Source organism: Mirounga leonina, unplaced genomic scaffold, assembly GCF_011800145.1.
Source record: "Mirounga leonina isolate KUSES-001 unplaced genomic scaffold, KU_Mleo_1.0 Mir_174, whole genome shotgun sequence".
Taxonomy (NCBI): Eukaryota; Metazoa; Chordata; class Mammalia; order Carnivora; family Phocidae; genus Mirounga; species Mirounga leonina.
In genome coordinates, this window is record NW_023270451.1 from 60,110,860 (window position 1) to 60,130,525 (window position 19,666).

The window sequence follows — 19,666 nt, forward strand, 5'->3', positions numbered from 1 at the left end:
ACCCTGGCTTCAGCTAGACCCTAAGACCATATTCAAATTAATTAATGTAAATTATATTGCTTTTTAAAAAAAACATATATTCTATTTTCTATCTTTTCAACATCTGAACACACACACTCAGAACACACAGTTGAATACTTTGCACTAGTAATGATCATTAACAACCGAAAGTGCAATTACTTTGCACTAGTATCTTTGCACTGGCATCTTGCCTCAAAAGGTCAAGAAATTCAGACTGGGTAGAATTGATGAAGTGGAAGGGGAAGGGTACACCAGAGCTGAGAACTGTCCTGCGAAAACACTTAGGTTATACCCTCATCTTCAGTAATGATCTGAGACCATCAACAGAAAGTTTCCAAATAACACCGCCTTTCATGAAGATATATGATGAGAAGAGCCAAAGCACACATTACAAAAGGGACTGTGCTGTTGATTAAACACCTGCAACATTTATCTTCCTTAACTTTACGACCTTCTTCTGATAAAGCCAGAATAATGGATTAAAAACAGATTTGTGGAATAGTTGATATAGTTATTTAGCAATTTTAACTACCATGCACCATAAATAAAATATTAGGTATTTTAATTTTATCTTTGGCATGAGGAAACCATATATATAAATTAGTGGGTAATCCATTTGGGGTTGTCTTTTCTGCCAGGAATTCATGTTATTAGATACAGAAGTTAAGAGCAAGTAAGGAAGAAGTGTTGGTTCTGAGAGAGCAAATTACAAATAAGGTTTTTCCTTCTGTTTGCTTTGTTGTCTTTTTATGATTTTTTTTTTCTTGTGCCAACAATTAAGAGTAAAGTTGTTGGTAAGTGAAGCAGGGTTGTTTTCACAGAAAATAAAAACATTTTCCCCATAAAGCACATAGATAATGACAATTTTTGAGACCATTCTTTTTTTTTTTTTTTTGAGTTTTAAAATGAGTTTATTCAAGAATGTTCTTAGGAAGGCAACAATGTTTGTTATTAAAAAAACCCTCTGTTTCTTCATGCTGAAAAGGTAATGAAAGAGGCTAGAGTTATAAGCTTCTTTCTATTGGAATTCTGATAGTATATATAGCACAGTGTAGTCATTTCTGTGATGCCAGAATAAATAAAAAAAAAAAGTCTCTTCTATGCTTCTCTTCAAAAAAGCGATGAATAATAACAGAAGATGGCATTAAAAAAAAGCCATTTTTTTTCCCCAATTCATTCTGTAGTATTGGAGCCAGTATTTTTACCATCACAGGCTACAATTTTCACTTTATCCACTTTAATAAGTTCTGTCACCTCTCTGAATTCAACATCATTCAATACAAAAGTCCACACGTTATCGCAGAATCTGTATGTATTTAGAGAGCCCCTGAAATTGACTCTGTTCCTGACCCTCTGCGCCAATGCTGTATTTATAGCTTTATCAAACTGAAGTAGAACTTGAAGGGCAAGTTGGGGGGTGATCTGTTGAGACTGTATGATGAGCTCATCAAGGCTCTCCTGGAGACTGTTTCCCAGAGTGGTATTTCTGTATAACTGATATGCCATGGCTTAGGAAGAAGAAATTGTTCTTCTTATTCAGGCTTGCATTGATGTCCTGTGGGGAAGGCGCTTCCCGCCGCGGAGCGGACAGAAGTGGAGGAGCTAGCTGCCCAGCAGGAAGCACCTACTTCCCGACCACCTCTTCGGCCGCCGCAGTGAGACCATTCTTATGTATTTGTTTAATTTTTTAATTTTTTATTTAAATTTTATTTAAATTCCAGTTAGTTAACATACAGTGTAATATTAGTTTCAGGTTTCAAGATAGTGATTCAACATATCCATACAACACCTGATGCTCATCACAGCAAGTACCAATCCCCATTACCCTATTTAATCCAGACTCACCAACCCACACACCTCCCCTCTGGTAACCCATCAGTTTGTTCCCTGTAGTTAAGAGTCTCTTATGGTTTGCCTCACTCTTTTTTTCCCTTTGTTCATTTGTTTTGTTCCACAAATTCCACATATGAGTGAAATCTTATGGTATTTGTCTTTTTCTGAATGACTTATTTTGCTTAACATAATCCTCTCTAACCCCATCTATGTCCTTGCAAATGGCAAGATTTCATTATTTTTTAGGGTGGAGTAATATTCCAGTGGGTTGTGGGTTTATTTCTGAGTTTTCTACTCTGTTCCATTGATCATATGTCTCTTTTTCTTCCAGTGCCATACTATTTTGATCACTATAGCTTTGTAATAGCTTTGTTTGGAGTTGTGATGCCTCCAGCTTTGCTTTTCTTCTTCAAGGTTACTTTAGCTATTTGGGGTCTCTGGGTTTCCATACAAATTTTAAGATTGTTCTAGCTCTGTGAGAAATGTTGTTGTATTTTGACAGAGACTGCATTAAATGTATAGATTGCTTTGGGTAGTATAGACTTTTTAACAATATTTGTTCTTCTGATCCATGAGTATGGAATATCTTTCCATTGCTTTTTTTTTGGGGGGGGGTTATTTATTTATTTATTTGAGAGAGAGAGCACAAGCATGAGTTGGGGGGGAGAGGGAGAGGGAGAGGGAGAGAGAGAAGCAGACTCCCCACTGAGCATGGAGCCAGACACAGGGCTCAATTCCAGGACCCTGAGATCATGACCTCAGCCAAAGCCAGATGCTTAACCAACTGAATCACCCAAGCAGCTCTGTTTTTCCATTTCTTTGTGTCATCTTCATTTTTTTTTTCATCAGTGTTTTAAAGTTTTCAGAGTACACATCTTTCACCTATTTGGTTATGGTCATTCATAGGTATCTTATGGTATTTGGTGCAGTTGTAAATGGGATCAATTCCTTAATTTCTCTTTCTACTGCTTCATTATTGGTGTTTGGAAATGCAACAGATTTCTGTACATTTATTTTATATCCTGTGACTTTACTGAATTTGTTTATCAGTTCTAGCAATTTTTGATAGAGTCTCTTGGGTTTTCTATATAGAGTATCATGCCATCTGCGAATAATAAAAGTTTTACTTCTTCCTTGCCAATTTGGATGCCTTTTATTTCTTTTTGTTGTTTGATTGCTGAAGCTAGGACTTCTAGTACTATGTTAAATAACAGTGTGAGAGTGAACATCCCTGTTTTTTTCCTGACTGTAGAGAAAAAGCTCTGTTTTTCCCCATTGAGGATGACATTAGTTGTGGATCTTTCATGAATTTGTTTTAAAATAGCTGTTGTCAAATCTCCTATTTTACTCAAGTATCAGAATAGGACTTGTATTAACACAAAGATAATTGTGACTCCTTTGCTCTATGTTTATGTGCACAACTAGTAATTGCCTTTCCAGTAGAAGAAAATTGAAGAAGTGAGAAAATATATTTCACAGCCTAAAACTTGTTTGGTTAATCTTTCCTAAATTGCTGATTTACATCTGGCTCTATTATCCTAAACCCACACAAAAAGTAAAAAAATAAGTATAGTCTTGTGTTTAAGAAAGTGAGAACAATCTTCTCTTAAGTATCAATCATTAATTTGTATCTACTGTCTATCTCACAGTCTTCTCTATCATTCAGTTAAGGGTTGCAAGTATGATGCCAATTCTTGTCTCTCTGTACTTCAGAGGAACTTAACAACAGCACCTCAGTAGGACTTGCCTTGTGGGTTCTCAGTAAATATTTATTCTTTTCCTGTAAGTTTTAGAAATATGTCACATCAACATCTGTGAACATTTCCCATAGCACTGTCTACTAACACCTGTTCCTTACCTCCAAAGTTTGTCTTTCAAAGTCCATTCTCTGTTCTCTTTGCCTTTTTAGGTACAAAATTGGTAGGTCTTCATTCACTGCTCATGAACTTTGAAAACCATTTCTATTTACCACATTCAGTAATTGGGCAGGACAATAAAATGCTCAAGAATCAGGTCTCAGGAAAGAGACTAATATGCAAAGACACCGTCACTACTTTGTTTTGCCTAATTTCCATATGCAGTCCACAAGATTGAACAGGTTTGGTGCTGAATGCAACAGAACACAATTTGATTGTTTTGCTTTCTCTGAGAATTTGTTTATTACATCTGCCTGGGTTGGATACCAGAGAATCCATGACTTCATTGGTCAGATAGTGAAAAGTTGTCTGGTCACACTGGCCCCTAAAATAGTCTCTGTTTCTAATTAAATGACTGCTTTAGTGTAGTATTACACATTTCCAAATTCATGTGCATTGTTCTGGAGCACAGTAGCCTGGTTCTTGAATAGGGAAGGAAATAAACTTTCTTTTTCTTTTCTCTTTCTTTCCTTTCCTCCCTCCCTCCTTTCTTTTCTTTTCTTTTCTTTTCTTTTCTTTTCTTTTCTTTTCCTTCTTTTCTTTCTTTTCCATCTAGAAGTCTTACCCTTTTCTCCAACTTTGCTAATTGCAGGATGGTATAGGAGGAGCTGGGGAGAAGAAAATGGGAGTACAATCTCAAAAGGCCCTTCTTAAATAGTACCACCCTGAGGAAGTGTTGGCTGGCATTCTGGGTTCAGCAGGTTTTCAAAACTGACAGATTCTCTCATAAAGTGCTTTGGTTTGATGAAGTCTGGTTTCCTGGGAGACAGTTTCTGACATGATGATTTACATGCAGGGAATTTACTGAGCAGTGTTCTTGGAGGCATTATCTGCAAGGGAGTGAAGGAAGCAAGGTGGTATAGGAATCAGTAAAACTGGGATATGGTCACAACAGAGGCCTGTTGATGCCACAGGGGGAGCCATAGAGCTGGCATGAACACTAAGAACTGTCCAGAATTGAGGTAAAGGGTCTTGTGCCCTCACATTTCCAGTATTACCCAGTCATCGACAAATCTGCACATAGTGATGGGATATAAACTTAGGTGAGGCAGCTCTGTTTCGCAGAGAATAATTCTTAAGGAGTCTCTTATGAACTATCAACAGTCACACTTCTGGCAGCTGGGAAATGAACATTTGGGTTCTAAAGAGGAGATATTTTTGGCATAATATAGCATCTGCAACAATTAATCCATTGTACTCTTTAGATGCATTTGTTTCATAGAGGAATGCATGTAGGAAAACCTTATAAATTTTCTCTTAATATCTACTACTTTTTTTTTTTAAGATTTATTTATTTATTTATTTATTTTGAGAGAGAGAATGAGAGACAGAGAGCATGAGAGGGGGGAGGGTCAGAGGCAGAAGCAGGCTCCCTGCCAAGCAGGGAGCCCGATGCGGGACTCGATCCCGGGACTCCAGGATCATGACCTGAGCCGAAGGCAGTTGCTTAACCAACTGAGCCACCCAGGCGCCCAATATCTACTACTTTTAAATACATATTTATTTGATGTACTTAATCTATATTTAGTTTGCTCTTCTTAGAAAAGACATAATCCAAAAATAATATATAGTAGGGACAACATATAATTTCTCAATTTGTGATAGCAATCAAATGTTGATATATTATAATCAATATATTTTATGTACCTTTGTGCCAGACATGGTCCTGTGAATGATATTAAAGCTCAGAGCAAAGAGACTAGAAATACCTGATGGAGCAGCAGATACTTATATCTGAAGGCATTGAGAAAATCATGATGGAGGAAATGACTTTTGTGGAAAATAGTTCTAGAGATAGGGCAGAGCACAGCTAAACACAGAAGCAGGAGAGAGAGAGAATGACTTCCTTGGGGAGTGTCAAGCAATTCACCTTATTAATAACAGATGGTAAAAATTATAAGAAAATTTAAAAGATGAGAGAACACAGGTGTTTATAAAAATAAAGAGTTGAACTGAGTACTTTTATCTTGATTATAAATCTTTGTTCAAATTTAAACAATGTGAAGTCTCTCAGATATTAAAAACTATAAGAAAATATAGAGAAGAAAATACATTAGAGAAAAGAGAGTGGAACAAGAGGTTCAAAAACTGAAAATTCAAACTGATTGTGGTTATAAGAAATTAATAATTGGCATTTTCATATGTCTCCATCTAAAAATCTGTGCATCTGTTATGTTTTTGTTGAGCATGAGTGGAGGCCCTGCAGCTTCTCCTGTACAATCTACTCACCTTTTCTCCACTTCTCTATCACTACAAAGAGTTTTGTTGAATGTGGCTCAGAAATCTCTTTTCTATTAAAAAACTAAGTGCAAATGTAATGTAAGGTATTAGATCCTTTGCTAGGTTTGATTAAACATCCATCTAATTTATGATATCTAACTTGCATATAGGATTCAAACTCTTTCCAATAATGTTCAATATTCTTCTTAATTAAAAATAGATGAAATATGGTATTTTTTACCAAAGGAAAGTCATAATGTTGATTGAAAATAACCTCATTATTTATTATTGTGTTTCAGTTTCTGCAACTATAAAGAGAGGGAGTTTGACTAACTGATCAATATAGACTTCTCCAGATTTAAATAATAATTAATACAATTTTGATATTATAAAAGTAAAAATTGAGTAGATTTGTAGAAGTACCAAAGTGATTTTTGAATGCTATAATTAAATTACATCTATTCACATCAAGCATTTTAATATATTCTTATTTTTTAATTAGCCAAATGTCACATGGCTCTAATTCAGTAAGTGGTGGGCTAATGAACTACATTGTAAATTCAAATATTCTGTCTTAATGTTTTAATGGACAAGTATACATTCTCCAAAGTGCTAAAATAGAAAAAAAAAAAAGATACTTTAAGCTTGATCTGAAAGGCTCAACCTGACTACTTTTGATCCCCAAGGCTCTTGCTTGATTTTATTGTCCTATGAAAGCCTAAAAATTTTCTTGTTCCTTTTTTGAGAGTCTCAGCATAAATATATAGGATAAATCATTATCTGTCATGTGCCAGGCAATAAGGTATACTGGTTAAAAATATTTTAATAGTAAGACTCATCTATACATCTCCCTAGTAATATTGGCCTTTCTTTTTTTTTTAAAGATTTTATTTATTTATTTGACAGAGAGAGACACAGCAAGAGAGGGAACACAAGCAGGGGGAGTGGGAGAGGGAGAAGCAGGCTTCCCGCTGAGCAGGGAGCCCGATGTGGGGCTTGATCCCAGGACCCTGGGATCATAACCTGAGCCGAAGGCAGACGCTTAATGACTGAGCCACCCAGATGCCCCAATATTGGCCTTTCTGACACTCCCCCTGACACACACATTTTGATGAATCCATTTTCTGTCTTCTGCAATAGAAGTAGAAAATAAGTATTCTCTTTTAGATCATTTCTGTATTATCTGATCAGAAGTTGTACCTCAGCTTTGTACATCCTCATTTGTGTCCCTCTCTGCTGTGACCCATGGCCCAATTTGCTCTGGTTGCCACTGGGACAGAAGCATCTATCTCACTTTATGCAGAGGACAAAGAGAAACATAATCTAAAGAAATCACATTTTACTCTACTGACCTCTACTTTTTTCTCCACAGTGTTACTATGCAATGCCATTTGAGTGAGTCAGAAGACTATTACAAGTCAAAGGAATTAAAACTTAATCATGCAATAAATATGCCATAGTGCAAAAAATAAACACTATATCTGTTTATTTTTTGAAACCCTGTTTAAACTGCTCAATGCATCTATTCTCCGGGCTGGGATGAAATCCATTTTCAGCTGTAAAACTGGATGAAGTGGGAAAACTCTCTTCCTTAGAATCCTACTTACAAGCCCGGAGGGGAGACTTTCCTTTAGTCTATCACACAGATCCCAAGTAATATGCTCATTGATCCAGGCTACTTTGAAGATGGCTTCTTTGCTGCCTTTTCCCTAGTTTAAATCCAGTCATCTTTTTGGGGCTGACTGCTAGAGCTATACAAATTATAGCTTAACTTTGCCTTTGGTTAAGATATTAATGTTTTTTTAAGGGCATTAATAGGCCCTTGAGGAAAGCAAATTTAACGTCACATCTTATTTGTTACATATATTGACAGCATTGGGAACAAATCATAAATTAATGTCTCAGTGATTGTCTCACCACATATGACTTAGCTGCTTTGCCTGGAATGGAGGGAGAGGGAGGCAATGTAGGTTGAATTGGAATTGAATATTCTATATTATGCCATTCTCATTAAATAAAGACTTGCATAAATAAGTATAAAGTTGTAATAGTGATATTTATTAGGAAAGGAGATGAGGAAGGGTAGCAGAACAGTACAGTAAAAAAAAAAATACTGTCTTTGAAATCTCAGATATGGATTGGAAGGCCAAATAAGACATTTTCTGAACACCTGCACTTGACATGATGTTGTATATTCCTTATACTTGTTTGTCTATAAACAAGGATATATTAGCTTACCAGGGCTGTGACCATAAGAAAATACCACATGCCTGCAAATAAATAAATAAATAAATAAATAAATAAATAAATAAATAAATAGACAATGAAGCAAAGCAATCTCTCAATTCCTATTCTATGCACCAAAAATGTTATTTAATAAACACATCTGAAAGGGGTAAACTAATAAATGTGGAGCATTTGTTACAGTTTTTCCATAAAAAAACCATATCTAATTCCAACAGAATTTGAAGAGACCTATGTTTTTCTGATATAATAAATAAGAAATCTTATATAGTCCATAGATAATCAAAGGCACTAAAATATGAATATCAGATAAAAATCCTACAGCCTTTATTTGAGTGCTTTTCTCCTCACAGAATGTTCAAAAGTCATTCTTGACATTTTTGAGGTATATCTTGAGAATCTATATAATCTTTTTATTGGTAACTTAATGACTTTGATTCTAGTCTTAGAAAAATTTAATTGTGTGTAGCACTTGTTTAATTATAGAGGTAAAAGAGTAGGTAAAAGTGGGGCACCTAGGCACTTAACTCACTCTGAGGTATTATATTTAAACAAAGTGAAAAGGCTACTTTCAAGATATTTTAGTAAAATGGTCAACTGTGCTAAGTATATTAATCTATTTTTATGTATTTTCTGTTTTTAGGAATATATGGAAATATTAGTATTGGTACATTCTCTGTTATGTGGCCATTTATAATTAACATTATTCCTTTGATTATTTTTATATAAATATAGTAACATGTCACAGCTTGCTAATAGGTAACCATGTGTATTGAGTAGCAGTTTATTTCCTTGTGTTGTTTTAGTTGATTTTTCTCCTTAATGGAAGTTTTACAAATAGTAACATTTAATTTTCTCCCATCTGCTTTGTATATTCAGAACATACTAAAACCAAGTTGATTACTGTGTAAAATAATCACCACCACTCTTTGACAGTACAAGGGTTTATTAGTGTACAAAGTAATGATCTACTAGGGAATGTCAAATAAATCTTGTTGCTAGTCAGATTTATGGGCAAAGAGTCAACAAGAAAATAAGTCAAGGAGTAGAAATAGTGTTTTCGGTGGGGAAGAAAGATGATGAATCATTCCTTGTCTTTGGAGGTCAATAGTAAAACTGTTGGTAAACTCTGCATGTAATTTTTAACTGAACTAAAGCCTGTCAGTCACTGTATCTCCAGTGATTTCAATTAATGGAATCTTGGAAAATGCTGTTTCAATGATAAAAAATAGGGGAAATAAAAAACTACTAGATAGCTCTTTCAAAATGATCTCTTTTGTGTGGTCATGGTGGTATATGTATGTACCCATTTGGTGCATTTATTTTCTTACTGCTGTTTCAAACTTTCATCATTCTTTTTTTTTTAAAGATTTTATTTATTTGAGAGAATGAGAGAGAGAGAGAGAGAGAGAGAGCACATGAGAGGGGGGAGGGTCAGAAGGAGAAGCAGACTCCCCGCCGAGCAGGGAGCCCAATGCGGGACTCGATCCAGGGACTCCAGGATCATGACCTGAGCTGAAGGCAGATGCTTAACCTACTGAGCCATCCAGGGGCCCTAGCCAGATTTTTTTTTTAATTTTATTTATTTATTTTGAGAGAGAGAGAATGAGAGAGAGCAAGCACATGAGAGGGGGGAGGGTCAGAGGGAGAAGCAGACTCCCCGCTGAGCAGGGAGCCCGATGCGGGACTCGATCCCGGGACTCCAGGATCATGACCTGAGCCGAAGGCAGTCGCTTAACCAACTGAGCCACCCGGGCGCCCCAAACTTTCATCATTCTTAATGATTCTGCCATTGGTCATATGTCTGTAGACACAACCAAATAACTGATCAACTAAACCAATAATATGAAGGATTCAATTCAGTAGTATCAGGTTAAATGCTAAAACATACAGCATTGAAATTATTGTTAATCTGAATCTTTCCTCAAAATTATTACCCAGTTCCTCACATCTCATATCAAGATGTTTCCAACCATATTTGTATGACTCTGTATATCAGGATGTTTCCTATTTTACTTTTCATCATCTTTTCAGCCTAACTATGACATTAAAGAACATATTTATTTTTTATTTTTTTAACTTAACATAAAAAATTGGCAAAACATGAAAGAAAATAATTTAAATAGAAATTATTATTCAGAAAATATTACTGTAGTGTCAAAAATTTCACTTGAGTAATTTCCTTAAAATAAATTTTATTCTTATAATCATAGTTTGCTTTTTACATTCTGTCTTTTCACTTAAGAGATCAAGAAATTTAGGGAAATTAAGACTTCTTTATAATTTCCATTATATTTATACACATTATATATTGTAGCATAAAATATTTTATATTTAAAATAATTATTTTAATAATTATTAATTTGTATGATTTACTTTAAAATTTTGCAGCATGAGTAGTGCAGTATGTTTGTTTATATATGGGTACAAAATCTTAATCTAAATGAGTAAATTTAAGGGTGGCAAATTATCATTCTAAGTATCATTTTCTTTTACAATACCTTGTTGTTAGCAAATTAGCTTACTGAATTTTAAAACAGTTTTGATTGGGAAATTTGTGGTGTTTTCATATATAGTTGTTTAGCAATGGTATGACAAAACCACTTGTCCTTACATGATGATATCTAAGAACTCAGCAAGCTAACAATTTATGCCAAAGGTCATATATCAAAGACCATAGTCTGTTGGTCTTTCATCTTTTCACTTTACAGAGAATCTATCACATATAATTTCCACTAGGTGGCCTGTGTATTTTTATTCAAAGAGAACTTTATTCATTTTTGACATGATAGAATTGGTTGTTTTTATAATAATTGTGACTTAACACTAAACTAAACAAACAAACAAACAAACAAACAAACAAACCCAACTAGATAACCAGATTGTTCCTTTCAATTAGATATCTCTTAAAATAAAAATTCAGTGGAGTTTTGCACAGAGTGAAAATGTTTCTATCTATTGTAAAATCACTGGGGATTATAGCTTTCTCCTTACACCTCAAGGAATAATTTTTCTCAAGTCATAGAGTGGTATAGTCTAAAACTATAGCATTCACTTATTTATCAAATAATTCTTGAATTTCTACCATGTGCTAGACATTGCTTTGAGTGCTTGAGATAAGGGACAAAAAAAAAACTAACAAAAGGCAAATTTTCCTGTCCTAATAGAATTTATATTCTAGGGCACCTGGGTGGCTCAGATGGTTGGGCGTCTGCCTTCGGCTCAGGTCATGATCCCAGGGTCCTGGGATCGAGTTCCACATCGGGCTCCCCGCTCAGCGGGGAGCCTGCTTCTCCCTCTGACCCTCTCCCCTCTCATGCTGTTTCTCTCTCATTCGCTCTCTAAAAAATAAATAAAATCTTTAAAAAAAAAAGAATTTATATTCTATAGGAGGAGAGATAAAATATAGAAGAGCTATCTATCTTAGCAGGAAGGAAAGAATCAAGGGGGGAAATTGGAGGGGGAGACGAACCATGAGAGACTATGGACTCTGAGAAACTAACTGAGGGTTCTAGAGAGGAGGGTGGTGGGGGGATGGGTTAGCCCGGTGATGGGTATTAAAGAGGGCAAGTACTGCATGGAGCACTGGGTGTTATACACAAACAATGAATCATGGAACACTACATCAAAAACTAATGATGTGATGTATGGTGATTAACATAACCTAAGAAAAAAAAAAGAACCATGTTTATACCAGAATCAAAATGTTAAACTAAATTAAAAAAAATAAAATTAATGGTGAAAAAAAAGAGCTAGCTATCTATCTATATCTATCTAATCATCATCAATTAGATATCACTAAGTGCTAAAAAGAGGAAAAGGAAATATTATGTTGCTCACTAAGAAAGTGATATTTAAGGACACAAAAACAAAAAAAGAGCTTGAGCCATGTAGCTCTGAGGAAAGAGTGTTTCAGGCAGGAGAAACTGCAGATGTTAAGTCATTTTGGAGAGGTGTGGCTGGAATATTTGAGGAATAGTGGATGGCTAAAGTAGAACAAGTAGTAAGACATAATGTCAAAGCTACAGCAAGGGTCAGGTCATGTAGGACCTTATGTGTCAAAGTTAAGAACATATTTTATGTTGAGATTGGATGCCGCTGAAGAATTCTGAGCAGAGGATAATCTTACCTGACACACATTTTTTAAAAAGGTGTTGGCAATCAAGAAAAAAAAGAATCTGCTCAAGAAATAAGTGAACTTAATGATTATAAATGAATAGGAATGGGAAAGAGTTGGCATTAAGCTTTTAGTAAATTTACATTGACTTCTTCTTAGTGTCAGAACTTTATGCTGGCAGTTAGACCTGGAGTCATGGCTTTAGTGAGAGACAGAGGAGAGATTAGAACAAGTGTCTGCAGATGAAATAGAGACTATTAGTACTCTTCAGGAAATTCAGAGTGTAGGTTTGCAATAGTTTTAATGTTTCAGAGCAGGTGTTATGGGAAAAAAAGAATGCTTACCTTTACTTCAAATAGATGTAATTTTTAAAAAATGATCCTCTTTGTTTCAGTGATGTGGTATCTCCCCACTCAAGTTCTGACTCCTATCTCAGAGTGATTTTTTTTTTCTATAACCCATGCAGCATGGCTATATTCTCCTTTTCCTATATAATTTCCTCCTGTCATTTTGCTCTGGGGTCTTATCTATAGCTAGCCTGGCTGGTTTCAAATGCCTATTTCCCTACTTACCATTAATATTGGGGTTTATGAAAATCCTCATTTTTTAAGTATAATTTATGGGTACATAGTAGGTTGTTGGATTTGTTCTCCTTTGGTTAGTTTATTTCTGGGGAGACAGAGAGATTTGAATTTTAATGTTTTCCATTAAAGTATAAGGCCCGATTTCTTTATATTTTCACATATGAGTGGAAGATCTGCCCGTTTCTTTACCACTCTATTTAAAAAGCTATTCTCCCACATCTCTTTAAGTTTAAAAATATTTTTTGAAGTCTCTACAATAAATCTGTTTTATTTAAAGACATTTTCCTGCAACAGGAAGGTACCCACCTTGTCCTTGCAGTCAGTGAAACTATCTTATTTTGGAGATGGGTTTTGTTTCTTTTCTTTCTTTCTTTTTTCTTTTCTTTTTTATTTTTTTCTGTTATAGAGGCATACCAAAAGCACAAAGAACTGCATTAACTTTTAATGGTTGCTCTTTTCTTGGTGGCAAAAGGGCATCAGGAAGGCTCTAACATTATAAGTACAAATAACCAAGTAATAGATGAACTTTCTGAATTTGTCCCATAAAGTCATATTCCAAGTATGAAGTATTGAAATGTCTAATTATTTTATTCATATGCTCTGTTATTTTTCTTGGTTATTGAAATGCAGGTCATATTTATTTTGCATTTATACATATGATTTCTGTCATCAGTTTATAGTAGACATTTGAATGTAAACTATTTCATATTGACCATGGCTTGTTAAAAGCTTTAACTCAGCACAGTTTTTCCCTTCCAACTATGTTTAGTCTGTCACTGGTAAGTGGTTTCTTAGTTTTCCATTCATTGTAATTCATTGTATTTAATAACTTTTTGCTTCTCAGTCAATTGTATATCAACTTAAAATACATTTTGTATAAAAAGTATATAGCAATTTTCACAGCTTAAAAAATATTTAGAATAAGGATTTACACTGTTATAAGATAGAATAAAAATTATACCCTCAACATCTAGCCCATTCAAGTTATCAAGAAGCCCAAACATTTTATTTTTTTTAAAGCCACGATTAAGGCCACCTGCGTGGCTCAGTTCATTAAACATCTGACTTTGGCTCAGGTCAAGATCTCAGGGTCCTGGGATTGAGCCCTGCATCTGGCTCTGTGCTCAGCGGGGAGTGTGCTTCTCTCTCTCCCCCCAGTTCCCCTCTTCCCATGTTCTCTCTCTCTCAAATAAATTAATAAAATCTTTAACAAAAAAAAGCCATGATTAAGTCTTAAAATATTTATAATTTTCTTTGGGGATATATGGTAAGAGTTTAGTTATTTAACAACAGTAATAAAGTATTATAAATTATTATATAACATTGCATTTTTCCCTTTTCTTATCTATTCTCTAGATGGAATAGTATAATTTTTAAATTATATAATCAACCATGTGTTCCAGAGCATCAAGTATTTTCCAGAAATTTTAACATAAGTTTGCAAACAAATTGGCTGAATGTTTCCTAGTGATGAAAGCATAGAAATCAATATCTTAAATATGGTAATTTTATAAATCAATCAAAAAATCTGAGAGTAGTCAGATTATTTGCATAGTTTTTTGGGTCTATTATAGATAGCATGACATATTTTATTTTATTTTATTTTATTTTTTTAAGATTTTATTTATTTATTTGAGAGAGAGACTGAGATAGAGAGAGCATGAGAGGGGGGAGGGTCAGAGGGAGAAGCAGACCCCCCGCTGAGCAGGGAGCCCGATGCGGGACTCGATCCCGGGACTCCAGGATCATGACCTGAGCCGAAGGCAGTCGCTTAACCAACTGAGCCACCCAGCGCCCAGCATGACATATTTTAATTGAATGTCTCCATTAGATCTTACACAGAAATATACTCTATCTCTACTCCTACCTACTATACCTATACTACTAATAAAAGATAATTGTAAATACTGACAATGCATAAGATACATTTTTAAGAAGTTCTTACGATTAAAACTTTGAAATAAAGTATGTTATATCACATTTGGTTGATTATTAGCAAAGTAAGGACCTTCATTATAAATATAAATAATCAACTATTCATATTTTGGTTATCATGTTTCTTTTATGTGAATTAAAAGTGGTAGAATATATCTGAATCTCAAGATTTTATGATGGGCAAATTAAAATTCCATAAAAATTTAAATGGCACAATATGTAATTATAGAAAACTGAAATCTTTAAGAGACCTAATGTTTACAGCATTTAATATCTTAATAGTCTTCTACTCCATTGTATAAACTAGCATAACATTTTTTCAAAAGTAAAGCAAGACTTTTAGTTTTAGCTCTGACATGTAAAGAACTTACAAGTAGTTTTTCTTGCCTTACAAGAAAAAGCTGGACAGACTGAAAAAATAAAATATTTTATAGAAATTAGTTTATATGGAAAATTGTCATGCTATAATCTAGGAAGACCGGCAAATTCAGAGTCCTAGCCAAAATTTGGAGCAGAGGATACTGGAACCATAAACTGGGAGGGACACTTTAGTGTAATTTTAAGAAATTGCTGGAGGCTGAATGTGGACTAGCATAAAGTATGAAACTTGAGACTTAGGCAGTTTCTTATTCTTCTGTGGGATTTAACTCCAAGAACCCTACCAGTTCTCAAATAAAGATCTAAGAAAGGACCCCTCAGAAGGACCTTCTGATTAATCCTTCTGAAAAATACACAAAACCCTTTCTATAATAAAGGCAGGAAGGGCATTTTGTAACTTCAGCCTCTTCTAGCTGTCTTGTATCACTGACGTGGGGAGAAAGCTATACAAGAGAAGTAACATTTGTGACAGTCACAGGCCAGAGACACAGACCAACCAAAGGACTGAGATTTAATTAGGTTATAGAATACATATCATTCCTCACACCTGACCATTATACCATTAGTGTTCCAGTATAATAACAGTGAATTACAGCTGAAAGAGATGTAAGACACAGGTTCTCTCTGAGTAGTAACACAAGTCCAATGTCAATGGGGAGACAAAACAAGAGCACTAGAATAATTTCAAGTTCTGGCATGTACATATACCTGCAGTAAATAAATAAATAACATACAAAGATTAACATCAATGCTCACACTAGAGACCTATTTACCTCAGTTTCTATTATCTAAGTACAACATGTCTGGCTTTCCAGAGAAAATATTACAAGGCATGCCAAAAGGCAAAATACACACACACACGCACACACAGCCTGACGAGATCTTTAGAAGGAGACTTGGACATGAAATATATATATATATATATATGTATATATACATCAGACAGGAAATAGAAAATAAATTTGCTTATTAAATAAATTTGCTTATTAAATGAAAAACTAGAGATTATGAAAACTTAGATGGATAGTTTGAGACATGAGAATTCTAAGAAACAGTCAAAAGGAAATGCTAGCAATCCAAACCACTGTAACATAAGTGGAGAATGCTTTGATAGCCTCATCAGCAGACTGACTGGACACAACTGAAGTCAGAATCAGTGAGCTTGCAGATAGATCAATAGAAACCTTTCAGACTGGGATATCAGAAGTAGAAGGAAGAGAAAAAGGAAAAGAAGAAATACTTGATGTAATAATGGACTAGAAGTTGCCAAAATTAATAACAAATGCCAAAATACAGATTTTAAAGACTCAGAGGCCATCAAGCAAAACAAATAACAACAACAATAACAAAAACTATATCTAGGCTGGCTATGTTTAAACTGCAGGAAACCAAACACTGAGAGACAATTTTTGAAAAAGAATAACGGGGGGGGGGGGGGGGCGCCTGGGTGGCTCAGTTGGTTAAGCGACTGCCTTCGGCTCAGGTCATGATCCTGGAGTCCCGGGATCGAGTCCCGCATCAGGCTCCCTGCTCGGCGGGGAGTCTTCTTCTCCCTCTGACCCTCCTCCCTCTCATGCTCTCTGTCTGTCATTCTCTCTCTCTCAAATAAATAAATAAAATCTTAAAAAAAAAAGAATAACGGGGGAACAATGGACATTTTGTCAGAAATCATGCAAGAAATAAAAGAGCAGAGTAAGTATTTAAAATGTTAGAAGGAAAAGTAACAATTGATATGGAATTCTTTACGTAGAAAATTTATCTTCAAAAGTAAAAGAGGAAGACTTTCTCAGACAAGGACAAACAGAGAATTTATTGTCAATAGATCTGCTGTACAAAATATGTTAAAAGCTTTTCTTCAGGCAGAAGAAGATGATACAGATCAGAGATCTGAACCTAATAATGAAAGAAAGGGCATCCTAGGGCGCCTGGGTGGCTCAGTTGTTAAGCGTCTGCCTTCAGCTCAGGTCATGATCCCAGGGTCCTGGGATAGAGTTCCACATCGGGCTCCCTGCTCGGCAGGAAGCCTGCTTCTCCCTCTCCCACTCCCCCTGCTTGTGTTCCTGCTGTCGCTATCTCTCTCTCTGTCAAATAAATAAAATCTTTAAAAAAGAAAGAAAGAAAGAAAGAAAGGGCATCCTAGAAGGAATAAATGTAAATTAAAATCTTTAATTTTTCTTTTTCTTGATTTATAAAATAACAGCTCTTTGAAAGTAACAGTAAGTAACAGTAGTATCAATGTATGTAGTGATCACATCATATGGATAAGTGAAATGAATAACAAAAATGTGACAAGGAGTGGGAGAATGGAAATGGTCATGCTATAAATTACCTAAGAGCACATGAAAAGGAATAGTGTTATTTAGTAGTGGAATTACCTTACACGCTACCTATGTGGGATTATTTCTGGTATGCATTAAAAAATCAATCAGTAAAATACACCATATCAAAAAAAATCATATGCTCATATCAGTTGATGTTAAAAACATTAGACAAAATCCAATACCAATTTATGATCAGAATGTCCATTAAACTATGAATATAAGGGAACTTCTGCCATGTGATAAAGAATAGCTACAAAAATCTTATAGCTAACATCATATGGAATAATGAGAAACCAGAAGTTTAACTCTTGAGATCAGGGATAAGGAACAAATATCCTTTCTCACCATACCTATTTAGTATCATACTAGAAATCCTAGTTAGTGAGATAAGACAAATAAGGGAAAATAAATGTATAGATTGGAATGGAAAAAAAAACTGGTTTTATTTGTACATGGTATGATCATTTATATAGAAAATTCCAAAAACCTGACAAAAAATTCCTGGAACTAATAAGTGAGTGTAACAAGGTCAAAAAAGAGAAAGTAATATACAAAAGAATGCTTTTTTATATAACAACAACTGGAATTTGGAATTAAAATATATGTGAAGTAGCATGCAATAAAATGGAACACTCAGGTGTAAATCTAACAAAATAAGTGCGGGGCCTACATAGGAAACTGTAATACAATGATACAAATTCAGAGATGTTCCAAATAAATGGGGATACATTCCATGTCCATGGATTGGATGATGCAGTATTATTTTGATGCCAGTTCTTCTCAACTTGATCTATAGATTCAGTATAATACCAGTCAGAAACCCAGAAAATTATTTTATGGATATCAGTAAACTGATTCTAAAGTTTGTATGGAAAGGTGAGGGACCTAAAACAAACACTAAAGAAGAAAAGAGCTGGAGTACTTGAACTACCTAATTTCAAGGCTTACTCTTAGTTTATGTGCACTGGTGAAAAAAATAGACATTGGCTGTTGGAACAAATTAGAAATTATAGTCAACTATTCTTCACCAAAGGAACAAAGGCAATTCAGTGAAGAAAGGCTGGCTTTAATCATTTTATCATTTTTATTATTTGATCATTCTGAGGCAATTGGACATTCATATATAAAAACATTGATCTGGGCACAGATATTACTTACAACATACACAGAAATTAATTAAAATGGATCATAGATCTAAATGTAAAATGAAAAACTGTCTTGTTTTTGAATAAAACAAAAAAATGACAAGACGTGGATCTGATGTATATTAGATACAACAATGATAGAATTTTCTGTGAAAGAAAAAAAATGATAAGATAGACTGTCTCTATATTACAAATTTCTGCAATTCAGAAGTTGCTGTAAGAAGAACGAAAGACACATCACACAACTAGGAGAAAATGTTTGCAAAACATATATCTGACAAAGAACTTGATCCAAATACACAATTCTTAATATCAATAGTAAAAAAATAAAAATAAAAGCTGGCCAAAGATCTGAATAGACACCTAAATAAGGAACATAAACAAGTGCTAAATAAGCTTATAAAAAAGTTGCTCAACATCATTTGTCTAAGGGAATTGCAAGTTAAAACAAAAATGAGACATTATTATATACCTATCAAATGGCAAAAAGCAAAAAATAATATCAACTACTGGCATTTGTGCTGAGGAACAGACACCTAGTCAAAGGAATTGCAAAATGGTACAACCATTTTAGAAAATGATGTGACAGTTTTTCCAAAGTTAAACATAATTTTACCATACAATTCAGTCATTGTGCTCCTAGGTATTTATCCAACTGATTTAAAAATTATTTCCATGCAAAAATTTGCACATGAATGTTTATAGCAGCTTTATTCATAATCACACACACACAAAATTGAAACCATAAAGAGGTCCTTCAAAAGGTGAATGTATAAATAGACTGCAGTACATCCATACGATGGTATATTTAGCACTGTAAAAGCACTATGCTGACAAACAATGAAGGACATGGGTGAATCTTAAAGACATAATACTAACTGAAAGCAGTATGTTTAAAACCACTACATACTTTGAAAGGCATTTTGGAGGAGGAAAACCGTAGAGATGTAAA

General features: G+C 34.5%; 1 protein-coding gene across 1 annotated transcript; it reads right to left on the reverse strand.

Annotated features, from left to right (window-relative positions):
- Positions 1-900: 900 nt before the first annotated feature.
- LOC118021379 (transcription initiation factor IIA subunit 2-like) lies at positions 901-1,668 on the reverse strand. Its single transcript, XM_035021450.1, has one exon. It carries the CDS (start codon positions 1,525-1,527, stop codon positions 1,195-1,197), a length of 333 nt encoding a protein of 110 aa, XP_034877341.1. The 5' UTR covers positions 1,528-1,668; the 3' UTR covers positions 901-1,194.
- Between the last annotated feature and the right edge of the window lie 17,998 nt (positions 1,669-19,666).